Source organism: Trachurus trachurus, assembly GCF_905171665.1.
Source record: "Trachurus trachurus genome assembly, chromosome: 22".
NCBI classification, from domain to species: Eukaryota; Metazoa; Chordata; class Actinopteri; order Carangiformes; family Carangidae; genus Trachurus; species Trachurus trachurus.
In genome coordinates, this window is record NC_139907.1 from 12,433,414 (window position 1) to 12,458,022 (window position 24,609).

A 24,609-nucleotide genomic window follows, 5' to 3' on the forward strand; every position below is an offset into this window, starting at 1 on the left:
ACCACACCACGGCCCCCAGGATCACCTGGACCAGCAGTACGCACGCAAATAGCACTACACAAAACACACGTTATGCAAACACATGCACTTGCATAAACAAACAGATGGGCACATGCATAGATGCACGCATATGTGCACAGATACAGACACAAACTCGCACTGTACTCATGGTGAACTCGCACACAAAGATGTAAACACACTGGTTAGCACTAGAACAGATACATTACAAATAGATTTTGGAGTTCAATGACACCAGTGACTTCAGGGCTGAACTTAAACAAAGAGGCAAGAACTTTGTGGCTTCTTGCTTCGTTTAGATTTTCATCATATCAAGAATATCAAATTCTGCTATTTAATTAGTCACAGTATGCCTACAGGTATATTAGGGGAAAATGTCCTTGTTTTGAGATTGAGTGATCGAGGTCATTGTTTTGTAATATATTTTAAATGTTTAGGCTGCAGCAAAGTTTGCAGTGATGGTGTAGTGGACTGTTCCTGTTACTATGTCCACCACTGTGATTAAAAACCTTTAACAGTAGCATGAAACATCCTGAACTAGCAGACAAGTTTGAGACACTGGTATTGGCTTTCCAATAAGCAGGTATCTGCTGCGCTCTAGTGGCAAATGGAGGTACTGCACGTTGTAGGTCATTAAAATCAATGTGATCATAAATAGATAGGTGTTTGTCGCCATCTAGCGGACGTGGTGAAGAACGCATCTTAATGAGGGGACGCCGCCGTCGTCACATCCGCGTAATTTCTTACGTGCGCGTTCACGGTAGAATCCTGTGATCTGTGCGTCAGCTGTCAAGCCGCGGCGCGCACACACACACAAGCACACGGATACTACAGCGTTGTTTCCATGCAGGGTTTGTTTGGACAACGAATGAATACGAAATTCCACCGAGACCCGGAACAGTCAAAGAAGTATGGTGGTGACTACAGTGTTACTCCAACCATAACCAAGCCGGATAAAAGCGGACACGGTGAGAGAGAGGGGAAGTAGATGTTTGACACTGGTTTATGTTAATTATTATTAGAGGAGGGGGGGGGAAGAAGGTTGGACAGGTTTTTCCGGTTTTAACGTTGGCAGACTTTGCTGGAAGTACTACTAGCTAGTTCCACCGACCAGCTCCGTTAGCTTAGCCGGCTAGCATGCTAACAGGCTGATGCAGGCAAGGAAATGCGGGCAGAGCTCCTCCGGAGTTTTATTTTATTTTTATTTTTTATTTGTTGATATTTTCATTTTAACACCATGTTGCTAATGCTGCTGCCGTGAAATGTTGCGGTTGCTTTAGCCAAGTAAGTAGCAGCAGCGGCGGGGCTTTGCTGTGGACAAGGTGAAGTGACAAGACGAAGTGAGGAAGAAGAGGAGGAGGTCGGGGTCGTCGCTCGGATAGTTAAGTTATGAGCAGTTTCAACATAACCAAAACCTCCACGTTGAGCTCGTCCACCGACAATAATAAAGGCTCACCGGTCAGCGTCAACTCCACCAACAACAACAAGGAGTGGGACCTGTCGGGCAGCGATGTGTTTTCCTACTGTCACGAGATGAGTCCCATGGACGGCGGCGCGGTGCAGGCGGGGATGTCCTCGGTCCAGTCGGGACTGGATGGAGGACACCTGCCGCTCTTACACGCCCGACACAGCGCCCAGTCCGGGTTGCTGTTGAACCTGAGCCCCCCGGATGCCTACCTGGACGGCGGCGGCGGCGGCGGCTCTCTGGAGTACAGCGACACCGACGGGGGGAACAACAACAACCACCACGCCGGTCCGTTGTTCGAGAGGAGGAAGCGGTCTCGGTCCAACAGCTCCAGACACCGCTTCAACGAGGTGGTCACGGAGCTGGGACCCGAGGAGGTGCGGTGGTTTTACAAAGAGGACAAGAAAACTTGGAAAGCATTCGTCGGGCATGACTCGCTTAACATCGAGCTTATGTATCGGAAATACTGCGAGCTGAATCCCGGTGCAGCGGGATCCAGGGTCAGCACCGGCGGCACCGGCGGTGGTGGTGGTGGCGGTGGGGAGGAGGAGGATGAGTGCAGCAGCAATAACCGGGTGGAGAGCAGAGGACTGAACGGTGCAGTGCCGGTGGAGACCAGGACCAGCAGTGTGCACGGAGGCCGAGGGTCCCTGGACACGTCCACCGTGTCTTCGGAAGAAAGGGACCCTGACAGCATTGAAATCAACGTCGAGGCTGTGTGTGTCCGAGGAGGGCTGTATGAAGTGGACATTAAAGAGAGGGAGTGCTATCCTGTCTACTGGAAGCGTGAGTATCATGCATCATATCAAATATCTCTCATCAAAGTCTTTTTAAACCACATTTCCCCCCCCCTCACTATGTTTTATGTAGCTATCCCAGGGAGGCAGGTGCCAGCAGCATCACAGACTCAGTGCATAATATCCATAGGCATTCCTTCCCCCTGTGCACATATACATCATTAATATATCATATATACTGCAGTATAATGGCTGACAGCATACAGGTTAATGACCCACAGCCACTCAGAGGTCTGGTGCTTGCCCAGAGACTCACAAGAGGGGAGACTCATCATTCATCCCCCCCACCCGCCCCCTCTAAAAGATCTCCCATAAAATATGCAGACTAGCAGATTGATGAAGATAATTCAGTCATCTTAGCTGATTGCATAGTTTTTCAGTAGTTTTTACTTGCCAAGTAATTACTTAGCCTGGTCTTTTGGGAGCATCTAAACAACCCAGGAAGTCAGTCTATTGGGCTCAGCTGATCTGTACTAACTAATTCATGGATATTTCCAGGAAAAGGCCGGGAACAAATGAAGGCAGTCACTATAGAGCCTCGGAAAACCTGACCTTGATGAAAGGGTTCATGGGTAGCTGGTTCTTTTGAAGGTTAATGCCAAGTGACATTTAGAGAAGCAGTTATTTCCCTCAATGTTCATGCTGTGGATGTAAGTCCTTTATAGTCAGTTCAGGCCCTTGCTGTGCTTGTATTAGTTTGGTGTGTAACACTGCTAATACAGTGTCATGTTAGCACTTAAAACCACAATGCACTGTGTTTATGAGATGAAAACAAACGCACAGGGAGCTTATTCAAGGAAATTATATATTAATCACAAATAGAGAGAAATAGGTCATGTTGGTGTATCTATAAAGTATAATGTTCAGACGGATATGCTTGTACAAAACAAATGTCATGTTTTAATGTAGCAAAGGTGAAAAGGTCACTTTTTCATTTCTTGGAAACTTGAAACATCCCATGCTGTGTGTGCTTATCTCCTCCGACCAGATATGAACCACCTTAACAAATGAGTGACTAGAGTCTTCTGTGAACCTCTATCAATGTGTTTTTCTTGTGCGCCGTCTATCTTATCCTTAGCGTTGTGCTGGGCCTCTCTGTCTGTAAATGAGAGTTTCCCCTGGTATTTTGCAATCTGTCCCTACATTCAGTTCTGCTTTTACACTCGTATTCACCACTGGAGAATCGGTTAATAATGTCACTTAAGACTGTAATCAAAGCTGGCCTAGCTTCATAAGCCGCTGAGACTTGGCCCTACTGGAATTACCAGACTTGGTGAGTTAAATGGGAATCAGTTTATGCCATTCAAAACACACACTGAAAGGGAGGCTGTTCCTAGAAAGGGGCTGAGGAATGTTTCTGTTTAACATATAGAGTAAAACAAAATGAGAGCTTATTTCATTTAAATTATTTCAACCCGGAAAAAAAAGTGGGAAAAAATGACAAGGTCCCACATATTTCTTCTTACAGTGAAGTTATTGTTTTCTATCTGAAGCTAAATCTGTGTTACTTTTACTTTTTTATTGCAGAGCAAGATCAAATTTCAGTAATGAGAGGCCAGTGGTTTATCGACGGTACCTGGCTCCCGTTAGAGGAAGAGGAGAGTGACCTCATCGAGCACGAGCACCTGAACCATTTCCGTGGGCAACAGATGCAGGACACTTTTGAGACGGACTTGGTCGTCAGGACCGTGGATAGCAAAGATGGTGAGAGAAGGGGAAGGGCACGGGTAGAAGAATAAGGATAATATATAAAAAATGTAAGTGCAGCTGAATGTTATTGATCTAGAAAGCCACAAGCTGTAACAGATATTTTAAATAACACAGGACAGAAGCGTGAATAAGGTTGTATGCCTGCACGATATCAGGAAAATGTGCGATGTGCAATGACACTGTTCAGTATTGCGATGACTGATATAATCAAATATTCAGGTAACCATACAGTTCCTGTGTCTTTCTAAAAAAAAAGACCTCAACACGCTGTAGTACATACACCAGGCCTGTAGTGGCGCTGTAACACAGCCACACAAATACACCACAAACAGAGAAGAAGAGTGGAAAGCTTGCGATGCTGTAAACAAACTCCAAACATTACAAGTCGACTGAACACGAGAAGTCGTGCCAGAGCAAATATGCTGATCGATGCTGCGTGGATGTGTTTCAGGCGCGATATCTGAGGGACCTGACAGAAGTCCGCCATTGTTGTTGTTACGTTACGTTACATCTAGTGGTGTAGCTCAGGTTACAGGTTTGAGTTGCGCCTGTAAATAAAACCTACTCATCGCATTTCAGGCAACCTTTTTGTGATGTGTTTTATCGTGCATGTTAACATCGCGATGACAATGAAAATACGATTTATCGGGCAGGCCTAATAAGGTGCAAATAGATTAGAGTGTGACCAACACATTGTACTGCAATCCAGTTAAATTGTACTCTTCTTTACTGGTGGATTCACCGATGGTGTGGTATTTTTATCCTGGGCAGGCCGTATCTTGTAAAATAACACGTACGTTGTGCTGTGTTAGGGCAGTGAGGAGGTGAAATGCTCCCTTGGACCTGATTTAGTTACAAACACCATTATAAAGTGAAGTCATCATCTTCACAATACAGCCAGAAGAAAGGGATTGTGTGAGTCATAAATGGCAAATCATGTGACAGCGCGGCCTGCTGTGGTACCGAATGGAGCAGGTGCCTCCATTCGCGTGCGCGTGTGTGCGAGTAGATTTTTATCACGTCATCCAATGTAAAGCAGGTGCAGCTCATTCTGGCAGTCTCCAATTCTGGCACGTCCCGTTGCCTCCTTTCTCTGGCGAAATGTAGCAGGCTTTAGCTGTGAAACACAACAAGAAAGAGGCCCTTTGATTCAGCAGTCCTCTCAAGGCAGCCAGATCTACAGGACCTTCCACGGTGATGAATGTGTGGGTGTGTGAATGTGGCAGATAAGTAGACAGAAGCAGAGGAAAAGATGCAGCAACTGTTAAAGAGGGTGGGAAAAAGGAATGGAGCGAAAACAGAAACATGGATGAGAATAACATAAAAGTATGAAACATAAACACTAATTGAGGCACCCTTACCCTTAGTTCCTGTGAGGTTATTCTGCATCAAACAAAGGCTGACTCAGGCCTTTGACTGTGGTATTGATTTATGTTGCAGATCTATTTAGCTTGTACTTTTTTTTTTTTGCTTGCCTCGCGTCTTCAGTACAATGCACCAGTGCAGACATGTCAAGACATTCTCACTGCCCCCTCCTCAGGAAAAAAAAGAGCCCTGTAGATAAGACCATCAACACAGCTGAGCAAAGTTCCTTCAAATCAAACTGAATCATAGATATGTTGAGAAAAAACCTGCAAGGTCACCACTGCTCCATTAACAGTAGTGTACATGTACACATGGACGGAAGAGGATGTGTATATGGCACAGGCATGTAGGCAGTCGCAGAGGACACAGGGATCATAGTCGGACAATCTGCAAGGTGTGTGAAATGCTGTAAAAGCACACACACAGAGATTGAGCATTGTGACACTTCAGGCCCCTCTAATGCACAACACATAAATCACATGACCTTCGCTGGTCTAGCGAGGGAATATTTCAATCACTATGTTATACAGTTAAAAAAGGGTTCATACCTTACATGTTTTTTTTCCATCATAGCTCTAATGTTATCTTTGAAACAACTTCACCATCTGATGTAGCTTATAGAAGTGAGAACACAGCATGTTTATAAAACCGTCACCTTTGTAAAATTTTCGCTGCTATATTTAGCAGAGTGTTAAAACAACGTGACTGATAGATGTGGTTGTGAATGCATCTTGTCTAGGCTGCTGTTACAGAAGGCCTTTACAGTAGAGTGTTTTATTTTTGAATGACTACATTTGAAGCACTCGCAGCCATAAGACGACTACCTTGAACTGCATTACAGGAGATAAATGGATCATAAATTGAGCCGCCCAAGCTCTGACATTACTGCAGTGCATACATTTCCTCCGCTATCTCTTACTCTCTCCCTATCGCATCGCATCTCTCTCTTTCTACCCTTCTCCTTGTGCCTCACTAGCTAGCTGAGACTAAAGGTTAGTGACGCTGAAGGCATACAGTAAGATCAGCATACCAGCATGCTATGCGGGCATAACATGAGTATGTAGGCACTAGGCAGGACCACTGCTCTGTACAGAGAGAGCACAAATGTCCTGTTCTCTCGTGGTACACATGTACTTTTCAGTGTACTCTTCTTCTCTGTTGCCATAGGGAAGTTAACAGCGGTCACAGATGCTGAGTTTGTGGCATCAGAGAAAAAAGCCACAGGTCTTATTGCAGTTATTGAAGCCAGAAACGGCCACAGGGACGTTACAGTTGATGGGTTTTTATTAATTGCCTTTTAATGTTTTGATTTCCATTTGCCCAGCTATGATCAGTGGAATGTTTTTCTCAGTGTAAAAGGCACCAGTCTTATTACTTTCCAACTGAGAGAGTTGAATAGGAAATAGGAAAAATTCAAGGAGAAGATCCCATTCATTCACTTAAAGCCTTTCCTATTTGTGCTCATGCGGGTATTGAGGAGTAAGTATGTTGGAAACTATAGGGTGTGCCCCAGTCTATTTGGTTTCTCAGACGTCAAGGAAAAATAAAGCCAGCATGCAGTGGGCTGATCATAGTGTCATCTGTCAGCATAATACATTTGGTATTTCAGAGCTGGGCAAGGCTCACGAGTTTGCTCGTGTACACTACGTATTCAGCTACATATTTATCTAACCGGTCCAGCACATGAGACCGGGAACGCACTGCGTGACAAATGACAGATGACTCATGCTTTAAAGAGCCAGAGATGAATTACCTAATAAGTAGTTCTTGTGTTTTTTGTTTTCTTTGTGAAGTTTTATGTATTTATTCTCAACGTTTGTCACAAATCAGTCAGGTTTGGTCATTTTGGACTCAAGAAAAGTGAAAATGCAAATCATTAAGAAGGGAAGAAAAGGTCTGTGGGATTGTCCAAGCAACAATACAACAATAGAAAGCTTTGTTTGATCTGATCTGGAAATGATTGTTGATCATCCAGTTTTGCCTCCGGGTGAAGTAATGTGTGTCGTATCACACAACTATCTGCCACACAAATAAAAGTTATCTGTTCCTTATGATGAGGATTCTGTGCATAGTGAATTTTTCAGTCAACAGGGAATTCCTGTTTGTGGATGGATCCATCAGTGCTGCCCAACTCCCAAATGGATTTTACTGATAGCTTTTACAGCAAGTAAACATCCTGTGCACTCAGCAGGTCTCTCCTCCTCCTCCTCCTCCTCCTCAGCCTTTCACCTCTGCTGAGGGAGACAGTGCTGACATTTGCAAGTCCAATTCTCAGAATGAATGATGTAGTCTGATCTGAGACCTGTGGACTCTGCTGATTTGATTAACAAATGCTGAGGAGACCTTTTTAAATATCGGATCAAGTCAGCTATTTGACTAAATCAGGGATTCAAAGTGTAAGTCATTTTGATTGAGGTTCACCTCGGTAAAGTTAAAACTAACTTGGCATTTGAGTTCTCTATGTTCTCTATGTCCAACTTGGTTGGGCTGTTGGTTTTTCACAAGGAATATAAAAACCAGATTTGGTTGTTACCAAATCAAATCGTGGATCCATAAAAATCCAGTTTAAACCACTTGTCACTGAAGGATTTTAACAACTCAAGGAAAATGTAAAGTTGTAACAGGTAATAGCCATATGATAAATTCAGTCGATATATAAATAGTTTGTGTTGTTGGAAAACCATCTTTAACAAGTATTGTTTCACTTAGACCAATGTTAACATTTCTGACAACATTACAGCCCAAATAAAGGAAGAGATTCAACACTTACAATTTTTATACTAAAGAGAAATAACAAATTAACAAATGAGTGCCAGACACATCCTAACTTGACATGCAAATCTCTCTGTATGGTTGTGGTTATTGTGTTTCTTCCTCTGAGCATAATTCATAATCAGTCGTTCTCCATAACACCTTTATTGCAAAATGTGAAGTATTCATCAACCCAAATGGACACAAATGTTGCTAGTAGATACTGTCCACATGTCTAGATAATGTGTGCTCTTTTTGTTTGTCAAATCTCACTAAATGTCTTGAAATGCTGGATAACGTTGATTAACATTTTATTTCCATTTGTTCATAATTTGTTGTGTAAAAAGTCACTGTTGTCCCCAAAAGGACATTTCTTCTGTTTTACCATGTTTAAATGTTGAACAAACAAAATGTTCTCCCATAATGCTCTGCAATAATGTCCAGAAACTTACCACACACAATTCAAAACAGGTTAAATAACTGATTGTTCATTTTATGCCATGTTTAGTTTTCACAGTGAAGACAGTAGTACTTGTAGTTAAGTGTAATTCAGAGTCTACCTCAGTCATCTTGAGCGTGTGTCAAGCAGCGCTGCTCCTTTGAGCTGGTGGCTGACTCATGGCCAGCTGCCTGTTACTCAGGCATTGTTGCAGCTTATTTTCATGTTATCTACCTGCAGCCACCAGCCCCTATCAGTAACCACTCCATGGTCCGTATATCCAGGGCCTTGAAGTGTTAAGCTGATAGCAGCGCTACTTGACAGACGGGCCTCTTCAAGAGGGATGACAGTGGTAGCAAGTGTGACTGACGCCAGGGTAATGGCCATTATTCACTCTCTGTCGGTTGTTAGTTCTCTCCCACCTGCCCCCTTTCTACCTCCCTTTTCTGTTCAAATGGAGTGGATATCAGACGAGTGCTAGAACTACAGGTCACAAGCGCAAACGCTGCCAAGGTACTGTGAAATACCAAGTTTCTGTTCTTTGTTTTGTTCTTTTTTATTTTACCGCTGTCGTAGATTTGCTAGCTTGTGCCCTCTCTCCCTGTAGAACCTAGGTCTCTGTGGGGCTAGAGTTTCCTTTTGTTTGTGGTTCAGACCTTTGGGATCTAATACCTTTGAGCTAGACCTAGGCTCAGTTAGAAAACAGATGTGTTAAAATGGATTTAGGCTGCTCTCCTTGCTCCCTAATGCAGCCGTAACTGGGCCTAGTTGCTAGAACTTCTCCCTTTGTGCTGTGACTCTGGGTTTGGTTTCGCCGCTGTAGCTGTTAGCTGCTTTTTGAGGAATCCTGTCAATCTGTCTCTCATCTCCTGTCTGGGATAGTGAGTAGACAACACGGTTTAGTCAACCCTACAAGGGCAAAGACCCCTTCTTCAACCAGTGGATCTGGAATGAATAAGCTGGTCCTCAAAAAAGCCACCCTTCTTTACCCCTGTTTATCTCCTCCAACCCAGTCTCTCACTTTATCCCTCACTGCTTTCCCTCCCTTTCTCTCTCTCATCCCTTCTGGCAGTATGACCGTCATTAATGAACCACCATCACTTGCTCCCTCACTAAGGGCAATGAACAAAGCGCTCTGTTGAGAGCCAAGCACAAGTGATGAACTGAACAGAGGAGCCATTGTGGACAGTTACTATAGCCCCCTAACACGTTGTGTAGAGTCGGCCTCTTAGAGCGCCATCGCTGTCCTAGTTCTGGGTTCTTTGACCCTCATCAAAAATGTTGAACAGAGAGGTCATGGGGTCTATGTCCCTTATCTCATAGTAACTCCAAGCAGCCATTGACCTACAGCCTGGTATCCAAAACAGACCTCCACAGAGACTTCTGTTTTTTTCCTTCTACAGTATTATACACAATTTACTAACATTATTATTGCACTAGTATACTGTCTTGTAATTCACACATTGTGAAAGTAATATAGCTGATGGAACCATAGCCAAGAAGAAATAGTATCTGGTATCTTTCCCTCCAAAATATGTTTGTGTTAAATTTGAGGAGACCTACATTTTCACAGCTCTTTCACTGCACAGTTTCACAGTTTCTCCCCTAATTGCAACATCTTTCTCAGCCCCTTCCCACTCTTTGACACATTCTTTGCCCCTCCTCATCTCTTACTGTTGAACCCTCGCTCTCTCTCCCTCAGTAGTTCTCTGTAGCTGTTTGAGAGCTAGCTCAGTAAACTCCTTAACCTCTGTTGGTTGACTGCCAGCTCCTCTGTACACTTTGATCCTCTCCTCCTCCTCTCCTCCCTCTCCTTTCACAATGCATTGGTCTTCATTGTAAAACAGGAAGTGTCCTCATACAAACACCTAACTGGCTTCATTTTACCTATTGATGTCTAATCAGACTCATATTTTATTTTAATAAAGCCAGCTAAAGGAGCAGTTCTACCTGTTTTCTGAGACCTCCTGTCTTACAGTGGACATGGCTACCAATGAAACCCAGCAGTCTGAAGTGGCCGTCCTCGTCCAATAGCTGTAGGACTCATCTTACACAGCAGCCTACTCCTCTTCTGTGTCTTCACCTCACATGAGGTAGATGAGAGCAGGAGGCCACTTTAAACTGCGTGGTGGTAGAAGTGAAGCACATGCCTCCTTTGCTGTTGAGTGGTTTCATTTGAGGATTTACAAAGATAAATGGAGACGTGCGAGAGAGGAAACTACGTCCGCTACCAAATCTCTCACCTCAGGTCTCACAGGACATGAGTTTACATTACTTTAACTGGGAAAAACAATGTTATTCCATTCGTTAGTCCAAATTTGATATGTGCCCTTTTAGTCCCAACACTTGTGTTCCTTGTCTTCTTCTTCCAGACCCTGCTTGTCCTTCTCCCTTTTAGAGGCAGTCATTCATTGTCACACTGGTTGCACTCAGAGTGAGCAGGTCGCAGTTAAGGTGCAATAATCGCTTGGCCTTGCATTACACAAAAGTCATGCTCGTCCAATGAAGAAATTAGCCTGTGAGGCCACTGAGGCCCAGCTGAACTCCACCATGTGACACACAGACACATGGGCTCTGTTGATATTCAGTATGTCATGTTTTATTAATTTTCATGTGTTGAGGAATTTCTTGTACATGTCCGAATGCTTAAGGATGAACAAGAAGAAAAAAAAAAAAGTTTGCACAGGACTGACACATGACACATGTTATTTCCTGGTCACTCCTCTGTTAATAGTACAGACAGCGTGTACAGAATATATTCAGTTCAGTCTCAGGCTGTTGTGCTCCTCTTTAAACAATATTGTAATATATTCATAATATTTCCACTACATTTGTACCATTTAAATTTTCATCGCTTGTGGGGAAATAACCGTTTCAAGCTTGCAAAAGAGCCACGTGGGACATAATAATGTTTTCTCCAAGTGCTGCACCCCACTCTGAAGGGCTTTAATCCTCAGAGTGGTTCAGACCAGCACAAAGAGCCATGACTGTGCACTGGGCCTATGCCAGAGTCTTCCACCAGTCTCATTCAGATGAACTTGTCTGCACAGGACATCTAAAGGACATGCTGCAGGGACATAAATAACGCTCTCAAGTCAACCAGTCTCATTTATCGCTCCTATCTTCAGTAATAAATGGTGCCACCCTTCTAGTCATACCTCTGCTCTTGCTCACTCTGGTCTCTGCATTTGCACTTTGGCAAACTGGAGAAAAGCTCAACTTCGAGGGGAAATTGATTTACATGTTATCATGATGAGCCCATAACTATATACATACATACATTTAAGTTGTATATCTCTAGTCAACACAGAATGATGATGCACAAGCAGAACAGACGAGCAAGAGCTGAAATATGAAATCATGGTGTGTGGTAGTTTGATGTGTTTTTCTTTCCAACTGCAGATCAATGCTCCATACTGCATTTGATTGAGCTGTTCAAATAGATTGATCCTAGACTTTTGCTTTATTTATGCTGCATTTAAGGTGATAACCTGGTGTAATTCTCGTGTCTTCAACCTCTCTCCCTTCTGTACTCTCCCTTAAAAAAATCTGTGGTTACAACATTTTGTATCGGTGCACCTTTTTTGATTCACCCGCCTCCCTGATTTTCCTCCTCCTCTTTGCCCAATTTCCCACACCATCTGCCAATGCTGTCCTCTGTTTTTTTCTTCCCCCCTTCCATTCATTCGCTCACTCCTCTCTCACTGCCCCCTCCTCTCACAGCCATACACAGTCTGAAGCTGAGTCGGACCCACGTGGATTGGCACAGCGTGGATGAAGTCTACCTCTACAGCGATGCCACCACTTCCAAAATTGCACGCACCGTCACTCAGAAGCTGGGCTTCTCCAAAGGTTTGTAAACATCTCACTGTTATCATTTCACCAGACAATAAGGTACAGAACGAGTCTCCTAATCATACTGCAGATTTGTGGGTTTGTATTTTTTGTCAGTATGAAGTGAGTTGACACATACAAGCCATGCTATGAATAGGATTCAAAGGAAGCCAGTGTTGGTCCAGACTGGAAACTTGGATTGATCCCCAAAGATTATATGTACAGACATTCAAGAATCCCAGACATTGTATCCTAATGACTTAAATCTCCCCATAGTTTTTCCTCTTGCATCACCACAAGGTTGAAATAGCATTACGCTCACCACAGTGCAGCCTTACAGAACTACTAGCATGGCCTCACACCCTTATAAACCTTTAATTGCTTTCCTTTCATTAGGTCAACACCTCAACCTATATTTTTCTGTCCATCTAATGCACAAATGACATCCATATTACCGCATGTGCCGTGCACAGTCATTTGCCAGATTTGACGGCCATTTGTCGTAGCAGTTATTTAAACATGACTGGGTACAGTCCAGTCTCTTAAATGGATTAGCCCAGAAAATCACGCAACGCCCATCTGCTATTTTCAGATGCGAGGGTTCGATCAAATGGCCCAAGAGTAGCTGGGAAAATGGCAACCACAGTTTAAACCAGTGTCTGATGTTTGATCTGTATGGATGACTCTAATCTGGCCTAAGAGTCTTGTAGCTCCACAGTACATTTTCATCTCCTGCTCTCAGATTATCAGAGGAGGAGCTGACGCTGGACGCTGGTTATCTCAATCTCCCCTGACACAAATGCATAGTGAAGGGAAATCTCCTTAATGCCGTCCAGACAACGGCAAATTCCATTGGCTGGAAGCACCTTGCTGCACAGCACATGACGAGACTAGACTATATAGACTCTAAATAAGGACACATGCTCAGTCCTCTGAGCACATTACACAGGCCACAGTCATAATAGGAGTCTGTCTCACCTACTGGCCTGTTTGGACTCAGAACAGCACATTACTCAAACACCGCAACACGACTCGTTTATTTATAGCCTTCTAGTGAACTGACTGGAAATGTGTTTATATAGAAGATCTGGACAGAAACACGGTGCGTTGACTTGCTTTAGATCAGTCTTTCCCAACCTGTGGGCCGCGGCCCCCTAGTGGGCAGCGACGGCATTGCAAGTGGGCCGCCAAGTCATGTAGTATGATTTTTGTGGAAATCTTTTTTAAAAGATACTAAATATATTATATATAGGCCTGGGCGATAAAATGATCTGCAATCAGGACCGTGATTGCGATTATCGGCTATGGACATGTTTCCCCGATATCACACGGCAGAAATTAAAGCCACAGCAGTCTGTCACTCTGCCGTCTGACACACCATCTCCTGTCGTGAGTGTGTATAGTTTGTTTGAGCTGCAGCAGCTAAAGATAAAGGGAAAAGGGAAGAAGTGAAAGTTGGAAAAGAGGGAGGAAATGAGTGGAAGTTGACCAACTAAGACAAGAACTAGTCGTTTATTCTGCAGTAACACGTCACATGTTGGCTCATCTATGGCCTGAAGAACATGGACTAAGGCTCCTGTAGATGTAGCGTTACAGTTACAGCTTGTGTCTGTATGTGTCAGCGCTGTACACAGACACACGGGGTGTAGCGTCGGGGTGTGAAGTGAAACAATAACCTGCAGATCGCCAGAGTCAGAGCAATAAGACTTTAAGAGTAAAAAAGCTAACTATTCATCAAAAACCATAGAAGGCGATCCTATTGTACCATGACAGATGTAGCTGTACAGCTGCCTAATCCCTCTCACTGGGGGTAGCCTAGATTTTCAAGTGGGCCCCGAGTTGGAAAAGGTTGGGAACCCCTGCTTTAGATAAATGCTCTACCAAATAAGTAAATATTAATGCACTGAACATGAATGATCTGATTACAATACTGATCCAGCTCTGTGCTCCTCCTCCTCCTCCAGCCTCCAGTAGCGGCACACGGCTCCATCGGGGTTACGTTGAGGAGGCCTCACCTGAGGACAGACCACCTCAGACTACACATGTTGTCTTTGTAGTCCACGGGATTGGACAGAAGATGGACCAGGGACGCATTATTAAAAACACTGGAATGTAAGTCACAGCATTAAATGAGATGATTTATTTCAGGATTTGTGTTTTTCTTTCTATCAGTGACACCACAACATTTTTGTTTCGGTCCTTAAAAATCTGTCCAGACAGCTTCCACCCTTTTTACCCAATGTATGTGAACTTCATCTGTACCCAGTCTAACTTAATTCAAGTACAGGGTGAGGATCTCTCTTTAAGTATGTGGTGGTTGAATTACTATTGTGAGCTCTTAGTTCCTTTTCTGAAAAACAGTTTCCCACTTCCCTCTCTTTGCTTTGTTCCTCTCTTTTACAACGCAGGCTATGAATTGCGTTAAAGCATTTTCTGCGTGTTCAGTTCCCTGGCCTTGTGACTAAGCTTGTACAGCACGCTGTGTCTTTTACGAGTTGATGAGGGGGTTCAGATATCAACCTGTCAGACAGGTTCTTGCGAACTTCTTTGCCCAGAACCGTCATCAATCATGTAACAAGTGCAATTGTTTGTTTATCACTTATGTACTGCTCATTACGTGATAAGAGCTATTACAAGATAAGATACCTCAAGAATGTGACTGTGCTTTTTATCACTGCCTTTTTCATCTATAGCCTCCTATAGTTACAGCAGTTGAAGCTATTTCAAGCATTTCTCTTGATAACATTACACCGCACGCCCCAGACTATGTATTTTGAGCTCCACCCTTCCTCTCTCCACCTTTCTTGTTCTCTTTGTCTTCTCTGGTTGTTCTTTGATGTTTCTTTGCATTGATAAAGTGTCCACAGTCCGGTCATTCAAGTTCCACATACCGAAAACAAACAGAAATGCAAGCAATGCAACATGACAACAATGCTACAGGAAACATCAAACACATGCTAACGCTGGCTAAAAAAAAGCATATCCAATCAGCACAGACCTATGCTATCATGCGCTAAATCTTAAGATAACGACTTAGACCAAACAGTATACAGGCCGCATGGTCTCACACACTGCTAGCCAAACCTTTAATCTTAATGCTGAGTTTTTTGTCTTTAAAAGGCTTCACTTTTTAATAACAAACTCTGTCAATGGTAGGTATTTGTTCAGAGTTCATAAACCTCCAGGAAGCTTCAGTGACAGCTGCACTGGCTTTGGTCCATGGCCTTTACTGTAAGCAGTAGTACTGAATGTGCGGGGCGGGCCAGTGCCATGTGTGTCTCTGTGTCACAAAGTCAGTGTCGGGCCACTGTTCACGGCTTAGGCCAGCTAAGAAGGTAAAGTAGACCAAGTCCAGCTGCAGAGCACTTTAAGCCTCACTCACAGCTCCCTGTGGATTACAGCATACACGTTTTCCTCTGCCAAGAGGAAAGAGCAGCCTGGAATGGCTTTGTTTTTTCACTCTGAGCCTGAATTATTTTCAGTTTTGTGCCTCTCAAAGTTTTCGGTGAATGAGGAAACAATAGGCGTTTGGCTATAATTACTGAAACAAACCAGGGAGTGTCTTCTTAAAATGTTTCTAGCTAAACCTAGAATGTCACTGCCCAATTAATGGCATCCTAAGAGTTAGGCACTCCTTGTGTGTTCCCTGCAGAGAGCTTTGTAATGCACTCACTCAACCCTCTGAGCACTAAAGTTGTGTTGCGAACACACACCAGATAGTATTGTCAAAACCTGCATTAGGTTCGTTCATTCAGAGACCGCTCATCTAAAAGCCTCTCTCAGCCTCCATTTACCCATATCACCCCCACACCTCACTCTGTCTCACTCTCTCCTTGTGTATTTAGTGTATGCTGAAAGCTAATGGCGCCCCATATAGGACCAGCAGCAGTGCAGCCATTGGGTCTGTGTGTGTGTGTGCAAAGCTGCTGCATCAGACAGCAGTAAAATGGATGTCATTCTTCTCCTACTGACAGTAATTAAAGTCTGTGGAAGAGCAAGTGCAAACACAGACTCCCTAGTCGGCTTGCAGCAAGGGCGGATAAACATAGACTGTTAGTCATCCACTCACAACCTGTCATTATAATACACTGCTGCCCAAACAATGCAATGATGACGTTTGTCTCCAAATCACACGATTCTACTGCCTTTTTTTATATATATATAACCAAATGTTTTTCCATGTAAGTCAACACATACAGTATCTAAATGCACTCTAATAAAAAGTTCAGTGTTGTACTAATCTGCTCAATGATCTTTATTGTATTGTTGCTCTTCAGGTTGAGAGAGGGCGTGAGGAAGATGGAGGAGAAGCACTTCTCCGAGAACAATGAGGAGCATGTGGAGTTCCTGCCTGTTGAATGGCGCTCCAAACTCACTCTGGATGGAGGTTAGCATCTGTTTTTGAGAGTGCACAAACATGCATGCATATTGGTTTGTGTTGATATTTTTGTGTTGACCGGTCACAATGTTGTCAATACTACTTCTGCTTGATTAATGACCTGTTCCAACCATGGCCACAGTGCAGATGGACACTGCGGCTGAGATGTGTAATTAGCATGTAATTGGTTAATGAGCTGCACTAAATTGTTTTTGGATTGAAGTTCACCAACACCGCACTAAATAAATATTTGTATTTATTTTAAAGGGGAACTATGCAAGATTATTTTTTACCTGAATTAAACGGCTTCGGAGTAATTGTGATGGTTAAATGACTTGTTATGGGGAGATTGGAGGCTCTCTGCCTTCAACCTAGCATGTCTTGGCCAAAGACCAACGAGCCTCCGACCCGGTGTCACAGATGTAGTCTCGCGAGAAACACCCTGTAATCCGTAATCTCTTGTTAACATTACCCGCCCATAGACATCGCTCCATGGAAAAAAACAAATGCACATGGCCAGGGGAGCAGGGAGGAGGGTTAGCGGTGAGCTTTTACGACAGTGGAAATATGCACTCCCAAACTGTGGGGGGAGCTCCGTAGAGAAAAAAGCGACAAGACTTCCATAGTTCCCCTTGAAGTTTAAGTATGAACACAGGTATCGTCATATGGCATTAAATCTCTTGATTATATTTTTACTGTTTAGATACGGTGGACTCAATCACACCAGACAAAGTGAGAGGACTTCGAGATCTCCTCAACAGCAGCGCTATGGACATCATGTACTACAACAGCCCCCTTTACAGAGACGAGGTGAGAGTCGCACACAAACTCTCAGACGCCACCGTTACAAACGCCTCTTCTATTCCATTCAAACTCAAATACTTCCTGTCCCCCAGATCACCAAGGGCCTAACACAGGAGCTGAACAGACTGTACTCACTTTTCTGCTCCCGTAATCCCGAGTTTGAGGAGAGGGGAGGGAAGGTGTCCATCGTGTCTCACTCCCTCGGCTGCGTCATCACCTATGACATCATGACGGGGTGGGATCCGGTGCGCTTCTGCCTGCAGGAGCACCACGCTGTGGAGGAGGAGCTGGACCTGCGCTGGATGTCCTATGAGGAGAGACACCTTCTAGACCAGCTACGGCACACAAGGAACAGGTGAGGGGCTTTCTCATGTATGTATTCCTACATGTCCTTAAGGATCTGCAGGACGTTTTTGGAGAAAGAGTTTCACCAAATGCGTGCACAGGCAGTGAACTGCTCATCTCCTCTCATGCTCCATTGTAAGACCGTCAGGTGGCAAGCTGTGTTTCCTGTTTGCTTATGTGAAACAGCAGATCATTGTGATGCTTCATATCATGATCAAACGGAAAGGAAGAGGGTTTTAATATGTTTCCTCTGCACCGCCCTGTGTGTGCAGCATCGTTTAGTGTGAACACCATTTCCTCAGTGCAACAACAAGCCACTGGAAAAATAAGTTGTTTATCTGAGTGGTTGAAAACTGAATGAGAGAGTGTGTCTGTTTGTGTGATTAGGTAACTGGAGGTGAAAGTAATGCATACGGGGGTTGATATTACCATTGATTGTCAGCCTGTGATTTCAGATTAGTTTTTAATTCCTCTCTACGGTTTATTGACACTGTGCTTTTTCGCTTTTAACAGGTTGCGAGAGCTAGAAAATCAACTCATGACACTGGAGGCCTCAAAACCAACAGCACCGCCAGCCCTTAAATTTAAGGTGAGATGCACAGTTACATAATCGTACTGTATGTGCGTCATTACAATTTAATATTCCTCTAAAATGATAAATATCAGTAATTTTAGAGCTTTTTTTTCCAAGGATGCTTTTAGAAGGAAGAACAAAACAGATTAATGGCACCCTGCCAGATTCTGTGACCTTTATTTTGTGGTGTTTGTTGTTTTCATATGTTCATTTTTATAGCAAAGCCCCACAGGAATGATAACGCTCCATATTTAGTATGTTTACAAGGCATCACATTTGTAATTTTTGTCTCACAGGTGGAGAACTTTTTCTGCATGGGCTCGCCACTGGCAGTGTTCTTGGCCCTGAGAGGCATCCGCCCTGGTACCAGCTGCCACCAGGACCACATCCTGCCCACCTCCATCTGCAGCAGACTATTCAATGTCTTCCATCCCACAGATCCTGTGGTCAGTCTCCCTTTTTCCTAGTGTTTACCCTCACACATTTATTAGGAGAAATTTGCTATTTTTACTGGACTTGCTGAACTGAACAGATGGTTTTAAATTAGTGTATTAAAGTAAAATACTGCGTATATTTCAACCTAATTTTAAAGTGAGAGACTAAAGTTTCTTTGCTCTCTGCAGGCCTACAGACTGGAGCCCCTGATTCTCAAACATTACAACAATGTCGCACCTGTTCAGATCCACTGGTAAGAGCTTCAATCTCAACTCAACACTTGACGTATCAAGAAAAGAGTTTTAATTGCTTGGAATAATTGGGATTTGATTTCTCGAGCAGGTGTAGCGCCACAAACCCCTCTCCCTACAACGAGATCCGGCCAACCTTCCTCAACCCGGTCAAAGACCCAGCATCTGACACTGAGAGCATCCCCAGCCCCAGCACCTCCCCCGTCCTCCCCCGCAGGCACTACGGAGAATCCATCACTAGTCTGGGCAAGGCCAGTATACTGGGTACGACACCACCATTTTTTTTCTGTCTTATAAAGATTTTAAAGCTACACCAATAGTGAAGAATACACAAAAAAAATCACATTTAAGATTCTTCTTGTTTTCTATACATGATTGGTGTGGATATGATTATTAGTGCTATTAAATAATCATCCAGGAGAGTTGTAATATTGTGTTATAAACCCAAAAGTGAGTTCAGTTTGTCAGATATTTAAATACTTACAGTCGTGTGAGTAGAGGCTTTCCTGTGAGGCCCAGTATTTGAAGCATGATATGCTCAGTGTGTCTTCAGTACTACATCAACACTGCCACCATGTGGAGAGACTGAGAATGCTCATACGCTTCACTTCTCTCATCCTTTGAAATAAGATGAACTACAGAAAAAGAAAAAAAGAAATTAAAAATACTACTACCTTTTTTTTTTGTTATGCTGTAAATCACAATCCGCCCAACATGTTTTTTTCTCTGTATTTCCTTTCCACCCTGTCTCACTGTAGGAGCGGCAAGTATAGGAAAAGGTATCGGAGGCATCCTCTTCTCGCGTTTCTCGCGCTCCAACAGCCAGCCGTCAGTGTCTTTAGGACTGGAGGGAGGGGCCAACGCGGAGGAGGAGGAGCAGAAGCGGGCGGAGAGCCAGTCAGCGTATGGGCTCTCCACCATGACGCGGCCCACCTCACCTATTATTGACACAACATGTAAGTATCATGGAACTGTCCACTCTCAACAATTTAAACAGTCTCCTTACAGGACTTGTGTGTGTTGAAGGTATTAGTCATATGTCCTGCTCTGTTTGTTTCCCACAGTGGAGCTGGAGCGGCGCATCGACTTTGAGCTCCGAGAAGGTCTGGTGGAGAGTCGCTATTGGTCAGCTGTTACTTCACACACAGGCTACTGGTGCTCACATGATATAGCTCTCTTTTTGTTGACCTTCATATACACGCAGAAGACGCCCTCTGACCCGGCAGAAGATGCTCCAGACCCAGATTGAGGAAGCACATGCATTATGACACACACTTTTCTATAAACTTTCCTCAGAAAGTGTGTGTCATCTTTTTAACAAAACACAAAAATAGACTTCATTTATTTTTCATGCGCACAAACTGATTAAACACACTAATCTCTTTCAATCATCTCCCCGTGATCCAGCTTTTTCTACACTTGGAAATCATGACTGACAAACTGACGTCGTTTCCAAGATGTGCATTTTTGTCTCTTTGTGTTTAGTTAGTACACAATTGTGCACCCTAAGGGTGACAGTGTTGGACCAGGAACCCCTAAGGAGGTGCACTCTTTGCCAGTATGACCACAAGTTACATGTAAACATGGAATAGAGTCTAATGAGTTTGTTGCACAGGAGTTTGTTTCATCCAGCAGAGAAGAACTAACTTCGTCCCTCGAGTTGTTGACCGTCAACCTTTTTAGGCCTCAGCTGCAGACTGTTGGCAAAGTGTCCATACATTTTGTGTTGAGTCTTCTGTCCACCCTCCATCCCAGTGACTCAGTCTGGAGCCTTGTGACACACTTGCCTGACCCTCAGTCACAGAGGTTTCAGATTCTGCAATGTTTTTCTGTCTTGACGTGAAGGAGAGATAAATATTATTTTACCGTTAAAATAACACTTTATGCTAACGAGCGAATTCAATGCCTTTTAACATTAGCCAAACAATGTTACACGTGAAGAATAGTTCTGTCTTGTTTTGTTTTTTTGAACAAAACCTGAGGGCATTATCCCTTTAATAATGTTGGAAAGTACAAAGAAAGGCATAACAAACACGCAATTTTCCTTCCTATATGATATATTGCATCATTTGACTCTTGAAATAGTTGTGCACTAAAAAAGACACACGCAAATTGCCACTTTTATTAATTCAAATCTAATTTTCCATTTGTGTTCGGTTTCCAGGAACTAAACAGTGACAGTTTTGTCTAAGTGTTAGGGTTCAGATGTCTCCTGTTACAACACTAACAGTTGAGCACCCTTCAGGATGTCCTTAGTGTCCGTATCAGAGTAAATGTCCCGAGTTTTACAGTCATATGAGGCTTGTATCATGATATTTAAACAAGGTGCGGGCATGTAGAGCTATTTTCTTACACGGTTTATGAATGAAGATCGTCTAAAAAAAAAAAAAAAAAATCTCTTGATGATGTCATTTACTAGACAAGAGGTCTCACTCAAAATGATCACACTCACTCAAACCAGTTTCCATGCTTCTATACAAAGGATGAGGTATGGAGAGACTTTTCTGTGCTCATATCTTTATATTGATATTGAGATTAAATCAGTAGTACTAGATGTATTTTTTCTTAAAAAAACAAAAACAAAGAAAAGCTGAATATTTTTCCTATAGCGATTTTCAGGCTCCTGTGGGTTTAAACCTTGATCTCATCTTGGGAATATGGGATTCAAACTTGTGGCCAAATAACAACTCTATGTTTAGCTTGTTGACTGTCTGTCTTAAAGTCTGTTTGACTTTCATGATGCTAAGGCTAATTTCTATTGGCCTAGGATGAAAATAGATTTTTTCTTTTCTTTTCTTTTGTGGCTTTTGTGATACGTGGTACACAAAAGCCAATTGTATCTCGTTTCGCCTTTTTCTGTGAATTTATGATTAATTCACACTTTCCCCCTTTTGAGTACTGGATATGTCAACTTGGTTTTTTTATTTTTATTTGTGTAAAACAATGGGCTTTGTTACTGTTGAAAACCTATGACCCTCCTGTCGTTACACCTGTGTTATTGCCTAATTGACGCAACTTGCAAATTTAAATATGGACAACTAGATACAGCAGATGGGCATTTTTGTTTTTGTGACTTATGTTCTGATATGGTCCTTTAAAAACACACTCAGCTGTATTCATGCAGAAATTAGAGAGCATGCTTATTCTGAATTGGTGTAATGTTAATAGACACTGGAACAAGAAAACCTTGCAGAGAGTGCCAACACACATCCAAGAAACTTCTTTGTGGTTTTTATTGAATAGAAAACCACTTTTGATTGTTTATGGATGTCTCGTTAAACCATTTATAAGACAAAAGCAATGGAAGACGAAATGGTACCCCACCCTCAGATTAATACTAATTGAGATAAAGTGTCAAATTTGCTTGTTGTAATCAAAGCTTATTTTTTACTTTGCTATTTGCTACTCTGTTCCACACAATCAAGGGCTGCTCGGAATCAATGTATTGGTGTTAAATGTCTGTGTTATGTGTGCAAAGGCCGACTGCCTGAAACCAGGTTGCCTTTCAGATGACCAGATAGGTGATTTGGAAGTAGTGCGGAAGCGGGGACGAATCAGACAGTGTGATATGGAAGTGTTTCTACAGTACATTTGACCTGATGGATCTCACACATTCATCAGCTATGAATTGCACAGAAACTATGTAGAAACCAGCCCATTGTTGTGTTGTTTTTTTCTTTTATTTGCATGTGTTACATTGCAGCAATAGAAAGCAACTCTAACATGTTACTGGCACAGCAGGAATGCTATTTATTACGACAACCTTTTTGAAATGCAATGCAAAATACAAAAAAACTGTTCCATTGTTGCCTCTGCATCTTTAAATCACACTGTGGATTCAGACACACAGCAGATACTGTTCGTATTGTAGGAGTGTGGACAGACCCTCTAACAAAAAACAACAATCATTCCTGCCAGTGTTTGAGATTTGACTGCAACTTTCCAAGATGTATATGTGAACTTTGCACATTTCTTGAGCAATTCTTGATTCATGCACAACATTTCCAACTGTGTTCACTTTGCATGCTTAAAAAAAAGCAACTAAACTGGAGAGACTGAAAAAGAATTATGTCAACGTTGTAGTTTTGACTACATGAGCATTTAATGCACAGACTTTTGAAAGATGACAGTACATACTATATATAGATATATATTCCTTTTTTTGTTAAAGGCACCACAAGCATCAGGGAAATGTCTGTTGTACATTTTTGTATAGTCAACACTCCAGTTTAAAGCCATTATGAAGTCAAAGGATCACGTGCTGTCAGGTGTGTTGACAGAAGTTGATGAAGAAGGGCCAACAGCCATTTATGTAACCAGACAGAAATGTTCATTAAAACCTACTGTGGGTGTGTTTTGGATGAATTGTGTTAAATTCGTGTCAGGTACCTCTGTTGCTCTAACTTTGAATGGATGTCTGGCAAAGTGTTTTTGTTGTCTGTCCCTAGAGCTGTGCAATAACCCATGCCTGTAATGGATTCTAACTGCCATCCAAAGCACTGTATTTATTTCCTTTTATTAAAGCATTTCATTGTTTTCTTTATTTTCTTTTTTGGATACAGCGAATTCTGCTTTGTCTCACTCTTTCATATCTCACAATAATACTGAATATTGTCGCGTAGGAGGATCATCATCATTGGAGGTGGATGGTCCCACTGCAAGTTTTTTTTTTTTTGGAGGACAGTGGAAGTTTTTGTTCATGTGAAACTCAGATCAGATTCTTTCCAGGGCACCCCCTAATGTGAATAACAAAGCTGACTTACAGATCATAAATAGGCCTCATTGTAATCCACAAGCAGTCATGGCTTCCATATGAGTTACTAGGTTTTGGGGTTTTTTTCTTTATGCAATTTAGCAACATCTGCAAAGGCAAGGCTCACAGATGGGACCGGTTAACACAGAGGTTATTCTCATAAATAATGGACCAGGTCCTGCTGCTGTTCAGCATTTGGCCAGAAGAGGTCAGTCATCTGTTGGTAAAACAGGAACAAAGAGTCCTATTGACCATCTGCTGCCCAGTGACCTCTCTCTCTCTCTCTGATCCTGTTTCCATTTATTGCCCTCGACTAATTGAGCCGTTCTGCTGTAGTTTGTATTTGTGTGGCTGCATCAATTATTTACCGTTTTAACTAGGTAATAAATAATGTTATATTGGAAAAAGATGCATAACAATGTGTAACAAAAACGCACAAACTGATTTTTTTTTTTCTTCCAAAGGTGACTCATGCAGACTGTGTAGACCTTTAAAATCCCCCCACCCCCTCCCATCATCCACATCATCAGCAGACCTGAGCTAGCTCTGCATCTGACTGACTCAAATGTTTACTCTGCAATTAAAACACAGCCTATAAAAGGCAATGGGTCGGCTGCCAGACACTGACGAGGGGGTCAGAGCTGCAGAGAGAGAGAGAGGTTATAAATCGCTTTGATGCCGAACGGAGTC

General features: G+C 42.9%; 1 protein-coding gene across 2 annotated transcripts; it reads left to right on the plus strand.

The window, feature by feature from the left end:
* The first annotated feature begins 855 nt into the window (after positions 1-855).
* On the plus strand, positions 856-23,659 carry ddhd1a (DDHD domain containing 1a). 2 transcript variants are annotated; one of them, XM_083998143.1, is made up of 14 exons: positions 856-2,269; positions 3,808-3,984; positions 8,957-9,058; positions 12,269-12,397; positions 14,344-14,491; positions 16,657-16,766; positions 17,461-17,567; positions 17,654-17,916; positions 18,420-18,495; positions 18,777-18,926; positions 19,104-19,168; positions 19,258-19,430; positions 19,925-20,122; positions 20,231-23,659. In XM_083998143.1, the coding sequence occupies exons 1-14, from the start codon at positions 1,408-1,410 to the stop codon at positions 20,413-20,415; spliced, it is 2,745 nt and encodes a 914-aa protein (XP_083854269.1). In that variant the 5' UTR covers positions 856-1,407; the 3' UTR covers positions 20,416-23,659. The 2 variants fall into 2 exon arrangements, with proteins under 2 accessions (XP_083854269.1, XP_083854270.1); XM_083998144.1 differs by lacking the exon at positions 8,957-9,058.
* The last annotated feature ends 950 nt before the right edge of the window (positions 23,660-24,609 follow it).

What these genes read in the sequence shown, in the direction of transcription:
- ddhd1a (XM_083998143.1), top strand. Translation starts at nt 1,408, where the DNA reads ATGAGCAGTTTCAACATAACCAAAACCTCCACGTTGAGCTCGTCCACC. An exon ending in CTATCCTGTCTACTGGAAGC is followed by an intron (nt 2,270 to 3,807) that starts GTGAGTATCATG and finishes TTTTTATTGCAG; the next exon opens with AGCAAGATCAAATTTCAGTA. An exon ending in ATTATTAAAAACACTGGAAT is followed by an intron (nt 14,492 to 16,656) that starts GTAAGTCACAGC and finishes GTTGCTCTTCAG; the next exon opens with GTTGAGAGAGGGCGTGAGGA.